At 40.1% G+C, this 20,742-nt stretch overlaps 1 protein-coding gene across 3 annotated transcripts in view; it reads left to right on the top strand.

The window, feature by feature from the left end:
• Wdr37 (WD repeat domain 37) overlaps nt 1-20,742 on the top strand; it is a 62,875-nt gene that overhangs the window by 29,084 nt on the left and 13,049 nt on the right. For all 3 annotated transcript variants that reach the window (XM_027405078.2, XM_027405076.2, XM_027405077.2), the window contains exons 10-11: nt 5,051-5,291; nt 6,430-6,571. In XM_027405078.2, the coding sequence (XP_027260879.1) occupies nt 5,051-5,291; nt 6,430-6,571 (383 nt within the window). The remainder of the gene's footprint in view (nt 1-5,050; nt 5,292-6,429; nt 6,572-20,742) is intronic.

Here is a 20,742-nt window from a genome sequence, read left to right as displayed (position 1 = left end):
AGCAGATGCCAGCAACAGAGGCAAGTGTTACACTGCTGTGGGTATAGGAACAGAACAAGGATGAGATGGAGGAAGACTATCAGGGCACTGGAGTTTGTTCTCTTAAGCACCAGAAAATGGAACTGCCTGACTATGAATATGTGTCTTCCTCTGGACAGGAGAACAAGGATCTGAAAGTGATTTGGAAATTGGTAAGGCTATTGCTCCTACCACAGGCCTGAGGTTGATTTTTCCTTGTTTTCAAATGGTGGGCTTCTTGGTTTTCATTCTCCCTGCCTCTGCTTCAGTTTCTTCTTTCCATCTCTTTTCTTTTTAATAGACGTGATTTCATTGTAACCCAACCCAAGCTGGCCTTGAATTTGCATTCTTCCTCAGCCTCCCTAGGGCTGAGATTATAAGGATGTACCAGTATGTATGGCCTCTCTTTGGTTTTGGCCAAGGGGATTGGGGGGCAGGGTGCCACAGCCCAGTGCCATAGCAGGGGTGGGGCTGTCCAGCTAATTGCCATGGTGAGGAAGTTACCTAGTGGTTCTAAAAGGTAAAGAATGGAGCCTAAGAGAATTATTGTTGCGACTTAAGATCTAGTAGAATTTGCTTTGCTAGAGTAGGGGTTTGTTTGAAACCTGTTTTTCTTCCCTCCTTTTCTTTTGCTTCCTTTTGGAATAGAATTGTTTGTGCTGTACTTCTGCAGTATTGTATTTTGGATAAATATAACTTGTTTGTTTTCTGTGGTCTATAGCTAGTTAAGAATTTTGTCTGGAAATAAATTGTACCTTGATTCTCATGCAGACCTCCCAACTTAGATGGTATTTTGTTAAGACTGTATTTTAGTGTTAATGTTGGAATGAGTTGATGTTTTGGGATAGAATAAATGTATTTTCCAGTGTAAGAAGGCTCTGTAATTTGGAGGCTCAGGGTTAGGATGTTATGGGTTGGATATTTATGTCACTCACAAATTTGTGTGCTAATGTGGCTTTAATTGGAGGTAATATCTTTAAGAAAGTAGTTCATGTTAAATGAGACCATAGGGTAGGGCCTATGGTTAATGTCCTTAAGACACCAGAGGGACCGCTTTCTCTTCTCACCGTTACGTGAAAGGCAGTGTTTGTCAGGCAGGAAAAGCCTTTCCACCAGAAAGTGGATGGGTTGGTACCTTTATCATGGACTTCTGCTCTCCAGAATTAACTTATGGCATTTCCCCTTCTAAAACATGGTTTCTGAGCCTTTTTTGAGCCTTTTTTGTGTGGTCTCTCCAGTGGAACACGTGTTTAAGAGTACACATGGCCCAAACTTTATATGTGGTCTTGTCATTCAGACCCTTTCCTCTGTGTTGCTTATCTGAAGAGGTGGCTCCATCCTACACGTAGGTGTTTATTTCTTATTGTGTTTTTTTTTTTTTTTTTTTGTTTTGTTTTGTTTTGTTCTTCATTGTGCTCACTGTTGTAGGTCAGGAGTCAAACCTACAACCTGTCATGAAGTTTGGAATTCTCTTTGACACACTGTTATGTCTCCCTGCTCTGTTCCTAGCTACTCCATGAAATCTTAAGGATTCAGTTGTTCAATCTTTTCTGTGTCCCTGGGAAACTGTTAAGTAGCATACAAGAGGGATATCCACCCAGTTTCCCCATGGTCCACCATTGGACATAATTACCTATGAAGTTCAAGACAGACCAGACAGTGTGTCAGTTTTCACAATTCATATTCTTTGCTGGAGCCATGTTCATCACCTAGTCCTTGTCCGTAGAGCCATTTAGAAATGTTCAACAGCACAGGTACAGGAGTGCTAGACTCCGTGGGAGCTGAGAAGCCTCATGACAAGGAGCCAGGGCCTTTTGAACAGTTTTATGAGTAACAGCAGAGACAGAGGCATCAGATACTGAGCTCAGAGCTACAGCAGTGCTGCGTATTCCCATCAGACATTTCCTGTGATTGTAGCAGCCCTTCCTGCCTTGGTATGTTTATCTGTCAGGAGTCATTTTTCTCTTGAATAGCATAGCCTGGGAATGAAGCTCTCATCTCATGCAGAAGTGAAAGGTTTTTGCTGACCTTTTACCTTTCCACAGAATTCCAGGCTCTCAATTTCTTTAACAAGTTGAATCTAATCCAGTGACTGCCCCCTATAGCTCCTTTTCCATAGTTCATCAAGAGTCATCTTTCCAGAATAATGGACATGCTGATAGCTCAGATAACTCCCCCTTTGCCTTTGAGAGGCAAAGTCCTTTCTTTGCAGGGCTTCACTTACCCTTCTCCTGATGTTTGCTTTTGAAACGGCCTCGCTGTTTAACTCTGGCTGGCCTTGAACTTATGGTAGCCCTGTTTCAGCCTCCACATGTAGGGATTATAGGCATGTGCTATTACATTCCTGGACTACAAACCTGTCTAGGCTTAGTTTTTATACTCCTGCACTCCAGTCCATAATGAAAATAACTATGCTTAGAGCTTTAAAGTAACTACATTCTTAACTTTCCCAGGCTGCACCTGTCTTCCTCAAGCTCACCTTCCTTCACTCACATATGGCTTCTTTGAAGAGTTATACTACCCCGTGTACTCTCATGCATTCTGAAGTCTTAGCAGATTTTCGCATAGTTTGATAATTCCTTGTTGTCATCATTAGAGTTCTGCTTCCTCTCTTCCTGGTGATGTTTCTGTAGTGCTTCTTTCTGTCCTTAGAATGGTTCTTACCATCCGCACACATTTGTCTCAGAGCCCATCCAGAACTACTACCTCACTGACTTTCCTTCCCACACCAACGTCTTCAGAAGTGTTGTGTGAATTCATTTTTTCCCTCTTGAGTCATACTCTGTGTCTAGCTTAGTCGCCCCAGAACTCTGCTGTTCCTCAGTTATTGCCTTTGTGGTTGCTCATCCAGCAGACTCTGAGGCTACTTTTTGTGATTCTAACAGATAGCCTTTCGTCCTGTTTTTTTCTTTCCTTAAATCTTGTTGGATGGCTCTCTAATACTCTACCTACTTGTTTAAGTTTGAGTCTGCGGTTCATCTGTTTTCTCCTATACTAACTAGTCCTAGTTGGTCTCACTCAACATCTATGGCTTCAGGGACCAGCTGTTACTGATTCTCAAAATTTGCATACTGACTTTCTTCTTAACTCCATCCAGACTTTGGTTTTCATCTATTTACTTGGTATCTCCATTGGGTGTCCTGTATTTGCCACCGAGTTCTGGACATTCCTTCTAACCTACTACTTATACCCAGTTGTTCATCTCAGTTTGTACTGTTGTTATTAAGTTAATAGTTTGAAACATATACCTTTAAATTGTCTTCAGATTGTGTGTGTGTGTGTGTGTGTGTGTGTGTGTGTGTGTGTGTGTGTGTGTGTGTGTGTGTGTGTTTGTAATCCATGTAGATGTCTGTTGACAAATTCTGAAACTTTCCTGAGAGGATCTATTAATCAGCCTTTCTTCTCACCTTCATTACTACTACTCGGCATCTAGATTTCTCTTTCTTGTAGTTATTTTTGCCCTGGTGCTTCCTGGGCTGGTGGCTTCAGCATCAAATTTGTGTTATCACAGTCTGTAGACTAGAAGGTTAAAAGCAAGGTAGCAGAAGGATTAGTTTATTCTAAGGCCTCTGCCCTTGACTAGCATAAAGTCACCTTTTCACTGTGCCCTCACATGATCTTTCCCTTGTATGTGTCCTTGTTGTAATTTTGTATGCAGTATGAAATCATGAGAGGCTAGGTCCTACACCCAGCCTGATGGTAATGTAATGGTCTTTAAAGGGCCTTTTCCCAACTAGGTTCACATTTGGAGGTCTTGGGGTTAGGGCTTCAGCATATGAGTTTGTGGGTGATACAGTCAGGTGCATTTCATCCTCCTTTCATTTTCCTGTGTTTAGCAGTTAATCTAGGTCATATCATGTCTCTGCTTTTAAGTGATGATTTTCCATTACATGCAGAATAGAACAGAGTCCTTTCCGTGGCCTACCAGGTTTTCCATATCACCCACTACATTGTCTGCCACCTCTGTCTCTGTGTCCCTCCACACACTAGCAAGCCCAATTGTGAAGCAGAAAAAGGATTCTATACTTGTTCCTTCTGCCTGGCACACTGTTTTCTTCAGTATCGGCATACCCTTCTTTTGTTCTCCATAATTGGACTCAGTTGTTGTTAGTCTTTCTTTAGTAATTCTGAGTAAGCCAGCAGCCCTTCAGCTGTCTCTCTTCTCCCCCTTTCTTATTTTCTTCACAGCACATGTATATGCCATGCATTCCATACTGTGTGAATGCAGATGACACAGATGACATACTACCTTGTGTATTTTGTTCATGTGTCATGTTCTCATCCTAGTATACATCCTAGAATGTATTACATGACATTCTACACTAGTCCATATGTGAGTTTTGTGAGTGTGTGTAACCTTTCATGTAGTCTTGCCAGTTGTGTTTATGCTGGCATTCTTATCATTTAGAGTAAGAATCATCTTTTGTATGACAGATGTCCTCTGTCTCCTCCTCTGCTCTATAAATAATACTGTCTTTATCAATATTTATTGACTGAATAAACATTTTCTTGAAGAGCTGGTGTATAGACTGACTGACACAGTTTTACATTATCTTGCTTTTAATAAAAGATTTCATTGATACAAGAAAATAAGTGATCTCTTATTGTTAGAGGAATTTTAAGTTATTAAAATTTAGAAGTTTTTAAAGTATTTTAAAACAGGCTCTTAAGAATTAAAATGCTTTTTGTATTGTGACATATTATTGACTTTTATGTATTTAATTTCATATCATTTCTAGTAAGTGGTAAAAATGGAAATGTTGAAAATTGCTTTGCCATTTTATTAATTAGTGAAAATGAATTTCAGTTCTTTTGATGTCTTAGTGGCTTTAATATTTTCCAGGATATTTGGTCTTCCTTCTATGGCCAGGCCTTAACATTGAGAAAGCATTCCTTGAGCACCGGTTATATGCCAGAATCTGTAATTGCATTGGCCCTAATATTACTGAATCTAGAAAGATAAGTGGTGTAGCTGTATTAGAAAAAACTCACGATTCCTATAAAGTCTTTCTTTTCTGATTTTTATCCTTAGCAACAAATTTCTGGTGAAGATGAAATAGAGTGCTCTGATAAAGATGAGCCTGACATTGATGGAGACGTGTCCAGTGACTGCCCTACTGTCCGAGTCCCGCTGACATCTCTCAAAAGCCATCAGGGTGTGGTTATTGCTGCCGACTGGCTGGTTGGTGGGAAGCAGGTGGTGACAGCCTCCTGGGACAGAACTGCCAACCTGTATGATGTGGAGACATCTGAACTTGTTCATTCTCTGACAGGTATCTTGCTGTGAACATCTGAAATTCGTCTTAGCTGGGCTGTTTTTATGTCTGAACTTACAAGTTACTTCCAGGCCAGGATTCGGTTTAGTGTTATTGGCTATTTGGCTGTTGTTTTTTGGAGATCCTTTCTGATTAATAGAACTCTCTATAGCTAAATTTATTTTATTTTCAGGAGATTAACTGTAGCATGTAGTATTTCAATATTTAAAATATAGTTGCTGTATTGGTTTTCTGTTTCTCTTTGACAATTTCTTTTTTCTTTTTAAAAACACACTTAAATAGCAGGAATCTATTACCTTGATTGATTTTCTTGTCAGGTGTTCTATGTCCAACATAGCTGCTCCTCAGCTGTGAGGGTCTGCTTGGTTGAAGTGAAGGTGTGTCTTGGGAAGGACTTATAGTCTTCTTCTTTGCTCATTGGTTGCTGGAAAAATCCATCCAGTTTCTTGTAGCTATGTGACTGGGGCTGCACTTTCTTACTAATGGTCAGTTAGGGTCTGTCGTGAGCATCCAGGGCTCCCACCAAAGGCCTCTTCCCACATAGCAGGTTGCTGACTCCTGGCCAGCAGGAGCATGCCTCTGTTGCCCTGGATTCTCTAGCTTCTGGGAGGACCTCAGCCCTTTGAATGGTTCTAGCTGTTTAAACCAGGTCACTAAGCACAGCCTTTCTTGATTAACACAAAGGTGAATGATTTAGGGACCTTAATTACATATGTGGAATTCTCTTTGGTCTGTTGTATACTCCATTTATAGAAAGATATATTTACAGGTTCTGCCCAAATGCAAGACAGGATGTTGTACTAAGAGCCCACAAACTATACCATTAGAAGTTATTCTTGTTGGATTCAGCCTCTTAAAATGTTTTGTCAGACCTTGTAATTGTTAGGACCAGAGATCGAGTTATGATGTATATAGCTCCCTACTCTTTTAAATGAGGATTGATGACTTTAGGCGTCTGAGGGGTCCAGCCTTCCATACCACTAAGTAATTCTGTAAGGTTTACTTTTCCATCAGCTATTAATGGTGTCTGTAAAGATGATGGATATTTTTGATTCTTGTGTTTTTTAAAAAGCTTCACTCTAATTGTGTGTCTGCAGGTGGATGACCTTGTATTTTTTGTTGTATTTGGTTGTAGGGCATGACCAGGAGTTAACACACTGTTGCACTCACCCCACCCAGCGGCTCGTGGTGACCTCTTCCCGTGACACAACTTTCCGTCTTTGGGATTTCAGGGACCCTTCCATCCACTCCGTGAATGTTTTCCAAGGACACACGGAGTGAGTTGCAGTTGTTTAGAGATCTTAACTATCTATGAAAAAGGTTTTGTAGGTTACCATTGAAACTTAAGTCTAATCTTAATTTCTACTGTTTAAAACTTAGCTCCTTTTCATAACGATGGCTCTTTCTCTAAACATTTTGGTATGTCTTTCAAAAGATTAAGAAGGCTCTGATGGTCTCATAAGAAATTGAATGGGATAGAATCTGGCGGAGGCTGGGAGTGGGTAGCTTAGTAAAGGAAGAATTAAGAAGCAGCCAGGCACGAGTAGTGGGAGCATAATCCTATTATCCATCAAGAGGCCTAATCTAAGCTGTCTGCAGCTACTCACAAATTATTGTAATATGTCTTTTTAAAATTAATTGATTAGCAAATTAGATTGATTTAGATTAGCAAACAAAGTATTGGGTTTAATAATAACATTGTTATACCCATATGCCATTATACTTTGTTCTCAATTGTTCCTCTCTCCTTATCTGGTTCCTTTCTCCCAGTTTGCCCTCTTTCTTAGTGTTTCTATTGCTTGAAGACACATCATGACCATGGCAGTTCTTATAAAGTAAAACATTTAATTGGGGCTGACTTACAGTTCAGAGGTTTAGTCCATTACCATCATGGTGGGAAGCAAGGTGGCATGTAGATAGACATAGTGCTGGAGAAGGAGCTGAGAGTTCTACATCTGCACTTGAAGGCAGCAGGATAGACCTATTACACTGGGTGTGGCTTGAGCATATTTGAGACCTCAAAGCCCACCTCCACATTGACACACTCCTCCAACAAGGCCTCACCTACTCCAACAAGACCACACCTCCTAATAGTGCCACTCCCTAAAGGCCAAGAATTCAAACACATGCATCTATAGGAGCCACACCTATTCAAACATCACACCCTCCTTATGCTTTCCTTTTACACATATTTCACTAATCTCTCTATTTTCCACTTCCTTTATGATCTACTTCCCAGCCCTCTCATGGCTCCTATCTAGTTTTGTGACTTCCTAACATATAAATACACACTGTGCTGTATCTTTTAAAGTTTTTGTTATTATGTGTATTTGCAGGGCATACTGTGGGAGGGTTTTATCTGCCTGTGTATGTACACGTACAGATCATCAGTCTAATATGTAACCCTCTCTACTGAATTTCTGTCAGACAACTTCAACATTAGACTGTTTTAACAGAGCTCATCCACAAACTTACTTTTTTAGTCTTTTCAGTAAACAAGGAGATTGTCTATCTGGCTCCTCATGACATAAATTAAGGTAGTATCTGTCATGTTTCTTCCTGGAAAGTTATGTTTTTGCGATATGTGGCTATCTTATTCCCCAGTGGCCTTTCATCATTGATGATCCCTGCCAACTTAGGCAGTACAAGAATGTTGCAAAAGATTCAGGTTTCTAATTCTGCTTTTTCTCTTCACCCTTACTAGCTAGCCCTTTTGAGAATAAACACAGATTTCTGATTATGCTTGTCATTTTGATAGTCATTGTCCTTTATTGTCATTCTAATTTTGGCTCTTGGTGCCACTGTAGGCCATTGAACCTTCCAGTTGTCCCCTGGTCTCTAGACATTGCTATTCTTTTTCTATAATAGGATGATGCCCTAGGTTGGAAAATAGCATTGGCATCTCCCCCAATTGATTCTGCTAACTTGTACTGGAGCAAGCAAAATCTATCAGGTTTGAGTTGGGCCAAGAAGAAAGCTTTTTTTCCCAGAGGGCAAGCAGCTGTACTTGTGAGAACAGATGAGATCATAAGGAAACCAGTCAGCTTGTCCTTATCATGTTTTCAAGGACAGAAGGAAATTTGTGGGTGAAGACTGAAGCATTGGGTCCAAAAAAAGGTACACATGACCAGGGTTTTCTAAGTCTTTGGTGTGCCTGGCCAGGTGTAGTCATAATTCACAGGTTGGACTTGAAGTTCCCAGCTTGGGCAGGCATCATCTCCATTCCAGAGAGTGTGAGCCATGAGCAAGCCAGGAGGCTGCCTGGCTTCAGTGGAGTTTAACTCTAAGGGAGTAATCAAGTGTAGCCCCTCTTGGTGTCCCTAGCTTGCCTTGTGTCGGCATTTAAAAGCTTTTAAAATTGGTACTCTGGTTATTTGAAAATTTTTTATTTATGTTTCATGCTTTGAGAGGAGAATGTATTTGTATTATTAGTAGCTGATGGAGGTGCATGTTAATGGCTTTTAAGGATATTTTAATGGTAGGTTGTTGCTAATTTGTATTCCTTTAGCTAAAAAGTGAATATGATGTTTGAAATATATAATTATTGATACTTTTTTTGCAGCTGGTTATTACATGAAACAACAGTTGTTTTAGAAATGTTTTAGGAACATGATTCATTTTGACCCCCCACCCCCAATATACCTCTTTTTGAGGCAAGCTGTGGTTCTCCTGGAATTCACTGTGTAGACTAGGCTAACCTTAAACTTACAGAGATCCACCTGCTCCTGCCTCTGCTTCCCAAGTGCTGAGGTCAATGGCACGTGCTACCACATCTGGCCTAAGGAGCCCTTATTGTTAAATATAGACTGAAGAATATTTAAAAGGTTGGTTGATTTCTCCCTCCAACTCCTCCCTCCCTCATTTTGAGACAGGGTCTCTCTACATAGCTCTGACTGTCCTGGAACTCACTGTGTAGACCAGACTGGATTCAAATTCAAAGATCTACCAGCTTTTGCTGAATGCTTTTGTTTTTTTAAAATAGGGACCAAGATACAAATACATCTAATTCACATGAGCCCTCTCTCTCACCCAGCTTTTCTAAGATGCAAGATAGTTGTTAGATTCCCTTTAGCCATAGGATAAGTGAAAGTTTTAATGAGAGTAAAATATATGAATCAGGCTTATTCTTGCCCAGATTATTTATGTTTTCTTTTTTCTTAATTGATTAGTCATGAACTAGCATGTTGCATTAATGTATATATCTAAAAAGCATTGAAATGTTTTTTTTCCTTTGATACTAATTTCCTTGCTCTGCCAAAAAGGATAAATTTTAATTTTTTAAGGTCTTTCTAAATTGGCAGGAATCTGCTGGATTCTTCGGCTTCTAAATTTTATGTAGTTGGCTCAGTAGTCAGGAGCATTGCTTTATAGAGGACCCAGGTTTGATTTCTAACACCCACATAGTAGCTCACAACAGTCTGTAACTCTAGTTCTGGGGGATCCAAAGCCCTATTCTGGCCTCCTCAAGTACCAGGCACACAAGTGATAAACAGACACATGTGCAAGAAAAACACCCGTATACATAAAATTAAATTAAAGTTAAAGAAAAGGGTTTTTTTTGTTTTTGTGTGTTTTTTTTTTTTTTTTTTGAGTGACAAGTTTTATTAGAAAGGGGAGGGAGGGGGAAGGAAAGAGAAAAGAGGTAAAGAGACATAGAGGGAGGACAGAAGAAAAGAGGGAGACAGGAACAGAAAGAGGGGAGAGCAGAGAGAGAGAAGAGAAGGAATTCTTAGAAGCAAAACAAAACAAAAGCATGGATGAGCTTAAAAAGTGCCGTCTGGCCTTTCTTATGTAGGTTTAAGACTTGGTCAGCAGATGGAGCTGTAGATAACTTTATTGAACACAAAATATTTTTAGTAATTATCAGCAGTAAGCCTTTAGAATCACCTCACATTTAGAAAAACAGGAAATGAGACATTTCATATGGTTTTGCCTGAGGAATCTTCATTGTGACTGTTGCCTTTTACCTTTGTCATGGATTCTGAGAACTTGAGCCCATATATGACAAAATAGCAGCTAGTAAATGCATATCGATGTACATCTGTGCTTCATAAAGGGCATGCTTTTATTAATAGCAAACTTGATTTAATTTCTCATTAAGAGCAGAAGAATAGTCAGTGTTTGCAGTGTGTGTTCTCTTTAATCTTTATTTTGCTGTTCTGAATGTGACTTAAGAAATTAAGCCCTATCTCTCCTCTTTATCATTCTGGCTGGTTCAGAGTTCTGCAGGCTCTGTAGGCTCTTCTGCAATGGACTGTAACGTCCTGGATGTTCTGTTTTATCACCTGAAAGTCTGATGCCTCGGTAAGGGGCTTTTAGAAGCTCATGGAGACTACAGCACTATCTAGCAAAGATGGTTTTCTGGAGTCTTCAAAGTTCTTTTCCTGAATGCAACACAAAAGTCAGATTCTCAGCTTTTATGTTTACTCTTCTTACTGGTGTATCTCTAAAAAATTGAATATGAGAAGATCCAGTGAAATCTTTTCTTAGAGAAAGACAGTATTTCTACAGAAGCCTTCCTTGCATATTTCATATAAACATGATATATGACTATCTTGAAAATTGTATTTTAGTACACTTAATCCTAGTACTCAGGAGGTAGAGGCAGGTGGATTTTTGTGAGTTTGAGGCCAGCCAGGTCTACAAAGCTAGTTTGAGGGCAGCCAGGGCTACACTGAGAAACACTGTCTCAAAAAACCAAAGGGAGGAAAAAAGTAAGTTGTATTTTAGTTTATGAGAACTCAGTATAAATACCTCCTCCAACCCCTGACTACCCACCCCTCAAGACAGAGTTTCTCTTTGTAGTTTTGGCTGTACTGGAACGCTGTAGACTAGGCTGGTCTCGAACTCATAGAAATCTGCTTGCTTCTGCCTCCCTGAGTGCTGGGATTAAAGGCGAGAGCCACCACACCTGGTTCTACATGAATTCTTTAGTTTAAGAACCAATGTCTTTAGTATGAGCAGTTGACAATTTCTGGTTAATCTGAATTTCTGTATCTTGGATTTTCTTAAGGCAAGGTATAGTTATATAAGCATCAAGATTATTAGCTCAGTTTCTTGATTCATTTTCTCAAGGAGTTGAGAGATATCCCCTCCCCCTTTTCATTTTCTCCTTTTGTTATCCTGGTACTTTTATGTGGCTTTGGTGTCTTTTTGAAAAACTAGGGTTTGAGATACAATGCTTCACTGTAAGATTAAAAACAAACAAACAAACAAAAAACAAAAAAAACTATAGCCAAATGGTTCCTTGAAATTTGTACTGTCATTATGTTTGCTGGGCTCCTTGATGTCAGCTGTGCTTAAGGCTTTTACTTTTATCCCACATTTTTAGAAAGGACTAATAAGCCTTTTTTGTTTTTGATGTGTTTCATTGATTTTCGCCCTGTATTAGGACATCTCTTCATTATAATAGGAATTCTACCACATTAGTATTTATTGAATGTAATAGTGTATCTGTTCTTGGATCAGTCTTTAGTAGCTCTGTGTATACCAGTTTGTCTGAAGAATAATTTTAGGAACTTTGTATAGTATTATTTTACTAGTAGCAAGAATGCAAACTTGTGTGCCTTGGTCTTGGACAAATAGATGGTTACTTTGAAAATCTTGACATAGGAATTTCTGCTGGAGGCTGAAATGATTGTTTCCTATGAATTTCCATCTTAATTATTAACAGCTGGCACTAAAATTCAGTGCTTTTCTTCTGAATTGGCTAACTTCTGTACAATAATGTGGTTTTTACCTGGTAGTGTAATTTAGTAAGCCCAAGCATCCACTTTCCAAGCCAGTGTTACCCCTCTTCATCTAGCGCTTTCCTGTTGAGCTGGACTTCACACAGTTCTCAAACTGTATGTGCAAGGAACTCTTACTATTATGAAAGTTGTTAGGTTAAATCCACTTACTGCTCTTTGAAAGGAACATGTGAGATAGATAGATTGATGCCTATTTGCTTGCTTATAAATAACCAAAGGCTCCCAGCTCTGCTCCTCTGAGATTAATTCCTCTTGGTACCATTGCCTTGTCTACAAACTTGACATTTTTTTCCTTTCCTTTCTACTATCCCCTTTTCCTCAGGTTCTGACCTCCTCCCCCTTTGTTTTGTTTCAATTATTATGGAAAGGAACTGACAGTTGAGGCAGTCACTAGTCATTAAACTTCCTCCATGGGTGGCCAATGACTAGTTTATATACCCACTGACAGTATTTATTTACAAGTGTGAATAAACTTTGGCATTAAAAACAGTCTGAAATTGGCTCAGCATGGATGAATATTTGAGAACGGAAGGTTTTTGTTTCTTTTTGGCTTTATGTAACTTTATGTGAGATTTGGTAATTTCTTCTAAGGAAACTGAAATGCATCTAATAAAACAAAAAATCATCTTAAAATTGTAATATTATTTTGAAGTTATGACATTTTCATATGTCTTTATTGCCAAGTATCTGGTGGGAAGTAGTTACCACTAAAGTAGTAAATTCTAGATAGACTTGCCAAGGTAGAAGTAGCTTTGTATTATTTTAAGTTTTATTTATGCCTTAAAAGAGAAATATTTGGAAAATGACATTTTACCTGGACGACAATCAATTTTAATTAGAACCACATTTTGTTCTTTGTCAAAGTCATCGTGTGGGAATCACTTTCATATAGGCTAGGGAGAAGTGGGTGGCTTTCGGCTGTCAAGCTGCATTGTGATGGAGATTTTGGAGAACCTTACTTGTTTTTTATTTTAATTTATTTGTTTAAATTCATTTTATTTTGTGTTTTCAAGATAAGGTTTCATGGAGCCTCTCTGTCCCTTAATAACTACACTTAAATCTTCTTTATTTTTAGCTTAGGCTAGTATTGAGCTTGATGTCTGGCTGAGAATAAGTCCAAATTTCTAGTTCGCTTTTTTGACCCTCAGATGCTGGGATTACAGGCGAGCACCTATAGCCAATTTGTACTTAGTTTTAAAATCTGCCTTACTACTGGTGACTGATTTTACACTTCCTATGTGAGGAAGAAGTAACCTGGAATCAAAGATACCAGTGAATAATGCCTTCTAGGGACAGGAGTATAGCTCTAGAAGTATGTTCACCAGTAGTTATGACCATTTGAGAAAGAAATCAATCTCTAAGATTACAGTGACCACACCTGAGTTTTCTTTAGGGGTTTGGCCCTTGAGAGGCTACTCATGTGCCAGTACATGACCCTACACCCATGCACAGACTGGTAGCATTGAGTAGGTTAAAATCAACACATGAAATTAGGAGGAAATAGTGATGGGGGTTAGGAGAGGAATTGGAAGAGAGTGAGTGGGGAGTAGACTTGATTAAAAAACATTCTGTGTATGTATGAATTCTGTGTATGTATTTCAGTGAAAATAAATAAATGAATAAATTAAGGCTGAAAATAGCTACAGCTAGTGGTATGGTATGAACTCCTATTTTAGGTTTTTCTTGATTTAAAAAAAAAAGATTCACCTTAGGGGCTGGCCTAAATCAGAAGTTTCTGTTTTCTCCTTGTAAGTACTAGGCTCATAGGTGTGTTTGCCACTATGCCCAGCTTTATGTGTTGCTGAGGATGGAACCTAAGGCCTTGCTTATACTATTAGCAAGCACTAGCAATTGAACTACATTCTCAGTCCATTTTCTCAATTTAATTATTAACTTAATTATGTCCCACAAGCTCACAGGAAAACATAGTGGTCAGTTAGCAGAGGTAGCATGTAGCTGTGAATGGGTGGGGTGTGTGTGTGTGTGTGTGTGTGTGTGTGTGTGTGTGTGTGTGTGTGTGTGTGTGTGTGTGTGTTTAAATGTATTAACTATGAATAAATGACTGTGAGCACAGAAATGACCAATATATTAGACACATAGCTGCTGTATACCATGTGGTATACACTGGGTGCACAACTGTCTTGGAATATGGTGGATACCATTCTGGTATCTTGGGCTTAATGGGCAGGTCAGCTTGTCTGGGCAAGCAACTGTAAGAGCTCCTCACTGGGGCTCACTCTGTAGATAGTATGGTACTATGTCAATACAAGTGATGCATTTTAAAGTTGCTTTCTATTCAGAATATAGTTTTCAAAAGCAGGAGATTTATTTAAATATTTTGTTCCTTTTAAAGCCCTCATGCTGTAATCCTAGTTACTTGGGAAACTATAGTGGTAGGATGATGAGTTTGAGGCCAGCCTTGGTGCATTGAGATCCTGTCTCCATCCAACACAAGAAATGGGCTATTCAGAAACTGATAAAGACAAATATCTAAAGGAAATGAGTGCTTTTAAGTGGATGAATTGATAGCTTTATTTTACCACAGACTGTAAATGTTCTGACTCACTGAGACAGACAGGAGATATGTCCAATTATAGGTAGAATTGTTTGTTTTTTGAGACAGAGATTGTAACAGTCCTGGCTGTCCTGGAACTTGCTTTGTAGACCAGACTGGCCTTGAACTCACAGAGATCCACCTGCTTATGCCTCCTGAGTGCTGGGATTAAAGGCTTGTGCCACCATGCCTGGTAGAAACCACTTTGTGTTATGTAAAGCCTGCTGAGTAGGGGTGAGAGGAACTGCCAAGAGCTTCAGCCTCTGGAGGAAAAGATAGTACTGATAATGGCATTAAAGCATGTTTTGTTCCTGGCACAGCCAATACCGGTGGACAACCTGTCCATACTTAGCTCAGGTGAGACAATCACCTGATCAGACTTGCAGGTGCTGCCACTTAGATTTCAGTCATCTACTGCCTGGATTCTGTGCTTTGCACAGGAACCATAGGGTTCTGACACTCAGTTGTAGATCAGAAGACACGTCATTTAACTGCCATCTTTGGGGAGCCAGCTGTTCCTCAGAAGTGATTTCTCCAGTAATCTCTTAAGAATGAAAAATTTGAAAATAACTTTCACTCTTTTAAGTTATATTTGTGTAAAGGAAGAGAAATACGGAATTCTGTATTATATTGTTCCTACACTGAATGGGCCAGAGCAGTTTGATTTTGTATGTCTGCTTTGTCTTCTGAAGTCAGTTGTCGTTTTTTTTTTTTTTTTTTTTTTTTTTTTTTTTTTTTGTGTGTGTGTGTGTGTGTGTGTGTGTGTGTGTGTGTGTGTGTCTATGGTGGTTTAAATAAGAATGGCCTCCATAGGCTCATATATTTGAACCCTTAGTCATTAGGGAGTGGCACTACTAGAGAAGGATTAGGAGGTGTGTCCTTGGTGGAGTAGATATGGCTTTGTTGGAGGAATAGTGTTACTTGGGGTGGTCTTTGAGCCTTCAAAAGCTCAAGCCAGGCCCAGTGCTTCTCCCTGCTCCCTGTGGATCTGTATGTAGAACTCTTAGCTCCTTCTCTAGCACCATGCCTGTCTGCATGCTGCCATGTTTCCTGCCATGCTGATAATGGACTAAACCTCTGAACTGTAAGCCAGCCCCAATTAAATGCTTTCTTTTATAAGAGTTGTCATGACCATGGTGTCCCTTTACAGCAGTGGAACAGTGACTAAGACAGTTTAATCTTTCAGCCCTCATTTCCTCCATTTATTGCTCCTTATATGTATTTTAGGAACAATAAATATATGTGAGTGTATGTATATGTATATCTACTAGGGGGAAAATGATGGTATCAAAGGTCAAACCCTGTCCCTCACATATTAGGTAAGCATTCTGCCATGGAGCTGTGTCCCTAGCTGCTCCTAAGGTGGCATTTCAACATATGTTAACTCTGAGTAATAGCTTAAGGCACATTCCCATATAAAGCAAGAACTTGAGTGTATGGGGTTAGGAATTCCCTTCTGTATTCTGAAGGACTGTATTATAAAATAAGAGAGGAGCATGCATTTTTTAATTATGTGTATTTAGGTCCTTGCATATGCAGGTAGTTGTAAGGAATGGCTTATTCTCTTCACAGCCTTTGTCTTCTGGGAAGAGAGGACTAGAACATGAAACAGAAACCAGGAGCTTAGCTGAGTACTGCTGTTTAGTCTAGAGAGCACCAAGTGGAGTACTGCTGCTTAGTCTAGAGAGCACCAAGTGGAGTACTGCTGCGTAGTCTAGAGAGCACAGAGGTGAGTGCTGCTGTTTAGTCTAGAGAGCACCAAGTGGTGCTCTTCAGTCTAGCACTGTGGTTTGGCATTTCTACAGTGATTCTGCTTTCCTTTGTAAAATGACCCAGATGATAGCTTTCTTTATGCATAATTAATAGCTCCAGAGGATTGTCACTGTGCCTGCAGTGTTGAGACTCTAAAGTGAAACCTTGTTTGTAGCCATTCAGAGTAAGTAAGTAGAAATGGTTCAGAAAAATGGCTTAATAATAAGAGTGTCATTTGCTAATTTTAAAGGGAAGCTGCCATGTCTTGGAGGTTGTTACTCAGTGTGGTAGCTTTTCAAGTAACATTTGCTGTGGAGAAGGTTTTTTAGAAAGTGAGGTACTATATTTGTCTCAGGATACATCTTTTCCAAGAAGGAGCTGATTCGAAACATGTCACGTGTTACACAACTGAGAAATTTCACAAGAAGAAACATCTATCCTTGATGAATATTGTAGGTATGAATTTCCATTTTAAAAGAATGAGACAAAATTAATTACTTTAGAAGTGTGAAATGGACAGTTCCTGGCAATGGGGTGCAGCAGTGAGTAGGCCAGCTGCCACCATGGCTGTTGGGTGCTAGCAGTAGCAGTAGGACTGCATCCTAGTGGTCTCACACAGCTTATCTGGTGGCAGTGATTCTACCTGTTCATTTTTGGGGGGCAGGCACAGGTTTCAGGGAGGCTGTGTAAAGAGGGTGTGGAGAGAAATCTGAAGGGTTTGTTTTCAGATGGAGTATGTGAGGATGCTGTAGAGCTGAGCACTTGGTGGGAAAGCAGGGGACGCATCACTATGGCCATGTTCTCTGTCCGGCAGAGGCAGACGATGTTTTGGATTCTGGTGGGTGAATGAATGATCTCTGTGGCTTTTTGCTGTTTCATGGAAATTGGGTGTGGAAGTCTCTTCAAGTAAAAGGTGAAAGGAAGAATCAGGCATCTGAGGCTGGGTAGCATGGCACAACTGCAAGTATAGGCATGTACAGGTAGGTCCAGGGGCGTGAGGCCCATTGCATCAATGTTGGAGAGGCAAGTGTGGGGTGTATAGACTTGCTGGATTAGGTTGTGGTTTCTCAGGTGAACACAAATGAAGCCAAACAGGCTACAGGGTATTGAGGAATTTTGCAAGTTATGAAGATTATAGATCCATAACTGACTTTTTATCTACCAGAATGTGGACTGGACTATTGAACTTTTTAGTAAGAAACCAGTGGTACCATGACTGCCATTCCCTACCAGTCAGTGCTGGTGGGCACTTTGCAGGCTTGTATAATGCAAAGGATGGCAGTGGGTAGGATTGCCATCTTTAAGGAGTCAATTGGCTTCAATGTGTTAGTGTTATCTGAGCCTTAGCTTAAAAGGAGTATATCTTGGACCCAGTTTGATGAATACAAGTAGGGGCAGTGAAAGTTTCTGCCAGTAGTCTGATATATGGTCATACTAGGACTATTTACCCACTGTGACGTCTTCAGGATTTTAAAGGATGGAGGGTTTCTGATGTGTGTATAATTGATGTGTCTCAAGTGTCAGTGCTCTAATGACCAGAAGTAGACAATGTGTTAGGTGAAAGTAGTGAGCTGTTTTCTTGATGGGCTCTCTTTAAAGACATGCTGTTTGTTAGAGAGTTGTGGTAATAATCCATTCTGAGCATTTTGTTGACTTGTCCCTTTGAAACAGGGTCTCATTTGTAGCTTAGGCCGAACGTAGCTCATTGTATAGCACAGGCTAGCCTCAAATTTTTGGCAACTCTACTGCCTCCTCTATTTTGTATACTGGAATTATGGTATGAACTGTCATGCCTGGTTTCATTCTGAACTTTAAAAGTGTTATTTTGTTGTCCCCTGGAGAAGGGGAAAGGGTCACGATCCCCTGAGCAAATTGAGAGTATGGGAAGAGGGGGGAGGGAGCTACAAGAATGAGAAGGATGCAGAGGTCACGAGGGAGCAGAAAGGTTTAGTCAGGTGTAGATTAGAAGAAAGAATATGTGATAGGTAGGGTTTTAGTTGGGGGTTTGTAGGGGAGGACGGGAGGGAGAAGGGAACTGGGATTGACATGTAAAACAATTTTATTTCTAATTCAAATAAAAAAATGATAAGAAAAGAAAAGAAAAACCAAGATAAGTAATTAATAAATAAATAAAAGGCAAAGGACTAAAACTAAATAAAAATTAAAATAAAAAAATCCTTAAAAAAAAAGTGTTACTTTGTTTTCAGTCTGCCTTTCTTGCCTAAGCATAGAACCCATGGGTGCTGTGCTTTCCTGACACCCGTCTTCTTATTCCCCTAGCCTTGTAAGAGTAGCTTGCTTTAAAAGGTATTCCTTACCACAGTTTCTTGGTAGCATCTATCTCTGTCTGTGGGCAGTAGGAGTGTCTGTCCTACACATACATAGTGTGCATATTTATGGATGTACATGACCACCTCTGAGAGGCATTCTCGTGGTGTCAGGAGCTCGTTTCTACTGGGGTCTCAAGATGTATAGGTGCTGTCAGCATACACAGTCCAGTGTTGGATAGGTAGAAGTGGCTCTGTTCCTAAGTTGGGGGTCATTTTTGGTCAGCTTCCTTGTTTTTAGGAATGAAGACCTTTCTCAGGCCATTGAGGAGTCACTACTGACCCAGGACTGGGCACAAGAACCCACCTGGCACACTTTGCTCTGTTTGGTGCCACTTAGTGACTCATCTTTTGGTTTAACAGGAGTGATTTTTCTGACAACTTGAGATTTTTGCTAATCTGTTAATATTTAAGAGTGAAAAACCACTGGGCGGTGGTGGCTTATGCCTTTAATCCCAGCACTCGGGAGGCAGAGGCAGAGGGGCAGAGGGGCAGAGAGGGGCAGAGAGGGGCGCAGAGAGAGGTGCAGAGAGAGAGAGAGGTGCAGAGAGAGAGAGGGGCAGAGAGAGAGAGGGGCAGAGAGAGAGAGGGGCAGAGAGAGAGAGAGAGAGAGAGGCAGAGAGAGAGAGAGGAGAGAGAGAGGAGAGGCAGAGAGGCAGAGGCAGAGGCAGAGGCAAAGTTCTCTGAATTTGAGGCCAGCCTGGATTATAGAGTGACTTCCAGGATATCCAAGGTTGTCACACAGAGAAACCCTGTCTGAAAAACCTTAGAGTACATTGAAAAACCTTATAGTGTATTGCAATGGCTTTACTTTCTCTAATCATTCTAATGAATAAATCTTGTCTGAATTGATACTACATCTTGTGTGTATTGTGTGAATGTGTGTATACGTATGGGGTGCATGGGCACTTGGACATGTATTTGGTGGTCAACTTGTGAAAGTCAGTTCTCTCCTCTCACCATATGCATTTGGGGAATCAAATTCAGGCTGTCTGTCTTGACTGCAAGAACCTTCACTCTCTGAGCCATGTTGTTATAAAATGTAATTTATAATGTTTCAGAAACACAGAACCTTAAATTCTTAGATACAAAAATGAATACATAAAGTCTTCTATTTAAATGTTGTTCACTGTTAATTATTGACAGAGTCTTTGGGTCAAGAAAAGAAATGGAAAGTTAAATAGTCAAAAAACAAGGGAGGTTACTTTTCACCAAGTTTAAACAATACATTTGTTGCCACTTCTTTAAAATTATTGGTATAATTAAAATATTCTAAAATTACAATGTTTCTAAGTCAGATAAAAACAGATTTCAAGAAAGTAGATGAGCCTCCACTATTAATATTGTAAGATTGACATTAGTGTATGATTTTTTTTTTTTTTTTTGAGGGGGTGGGTTTCTCTGTGTAGCACTGGCTGTCCTGGAACTCACTCTGTAGACCAGGCTGGCCTTGAACTCAGAGATCCAGCTGCCTCTATCTCCCAAGTGCTGGGATTAAATGTGTGTGCCACCACCTCCTAGTGTGTTGTATGAAACTTACTATTTTAACTTTTTAGTAACAATTTTAAATTTGTATTTTTAACTGAGTTTTATCTTTGAACTTGTAAAGGGTTCTTGCTGATGTAGTTAAACAGTCTTAAGAATTTAGCCCTGTTGTGTAGGGGGAAATGCTGACCATGCCTGTTTAGGAGCTGGCACAGGTGATGCTGTCCACTTGGGCATGGTCAGAGTGACGTAGCAAGGCTTTAAATATTAGAGATGCACGCCCTCTTTTTCCCTCTCCGTCCTGGCTGAATGAACGAGCAGGCATCTGGTATAAACCTGGTCTCTGGCTCCGTTGGGTGAGTACTTTCTTAATAAACTACTTGCCGTCAATCTAGTTCTGACTCCATTGTGTTTCACTTTACTGTTGAGCATGGTGATGCACACCTATAATCCCAGCAGAGGCAGGTGGTTCCTTTTGTATTAAAGGCCTCAGCCCAGGCTGCAGTGAGATCTATAGCCCTGTCCTAAACACACTGCTCTAGAGTGCTCAGAATTTCCTGCAGGCCAGTGGGCCAGTCATC

This window comes from Cricetulus griseus, chromosome 3 (assembly GCF_003668045.3).
Source record: "Cricetulus griseus strain 17A/GY chromosome 3, alternate assembly CriGri-PICRH-1.0, whole genome shotgun sequence".
In the NCBI taxonomy this organism is placed as follows: Eukaryota; Metazoa; Chordata; class Mammalia; order Rodentia; family Cricetidae; genus Cricetulus; species Cricetulus griseus.
This window is presented reverse-complemented; position numbering and strand designations above follow the sequence as displayed.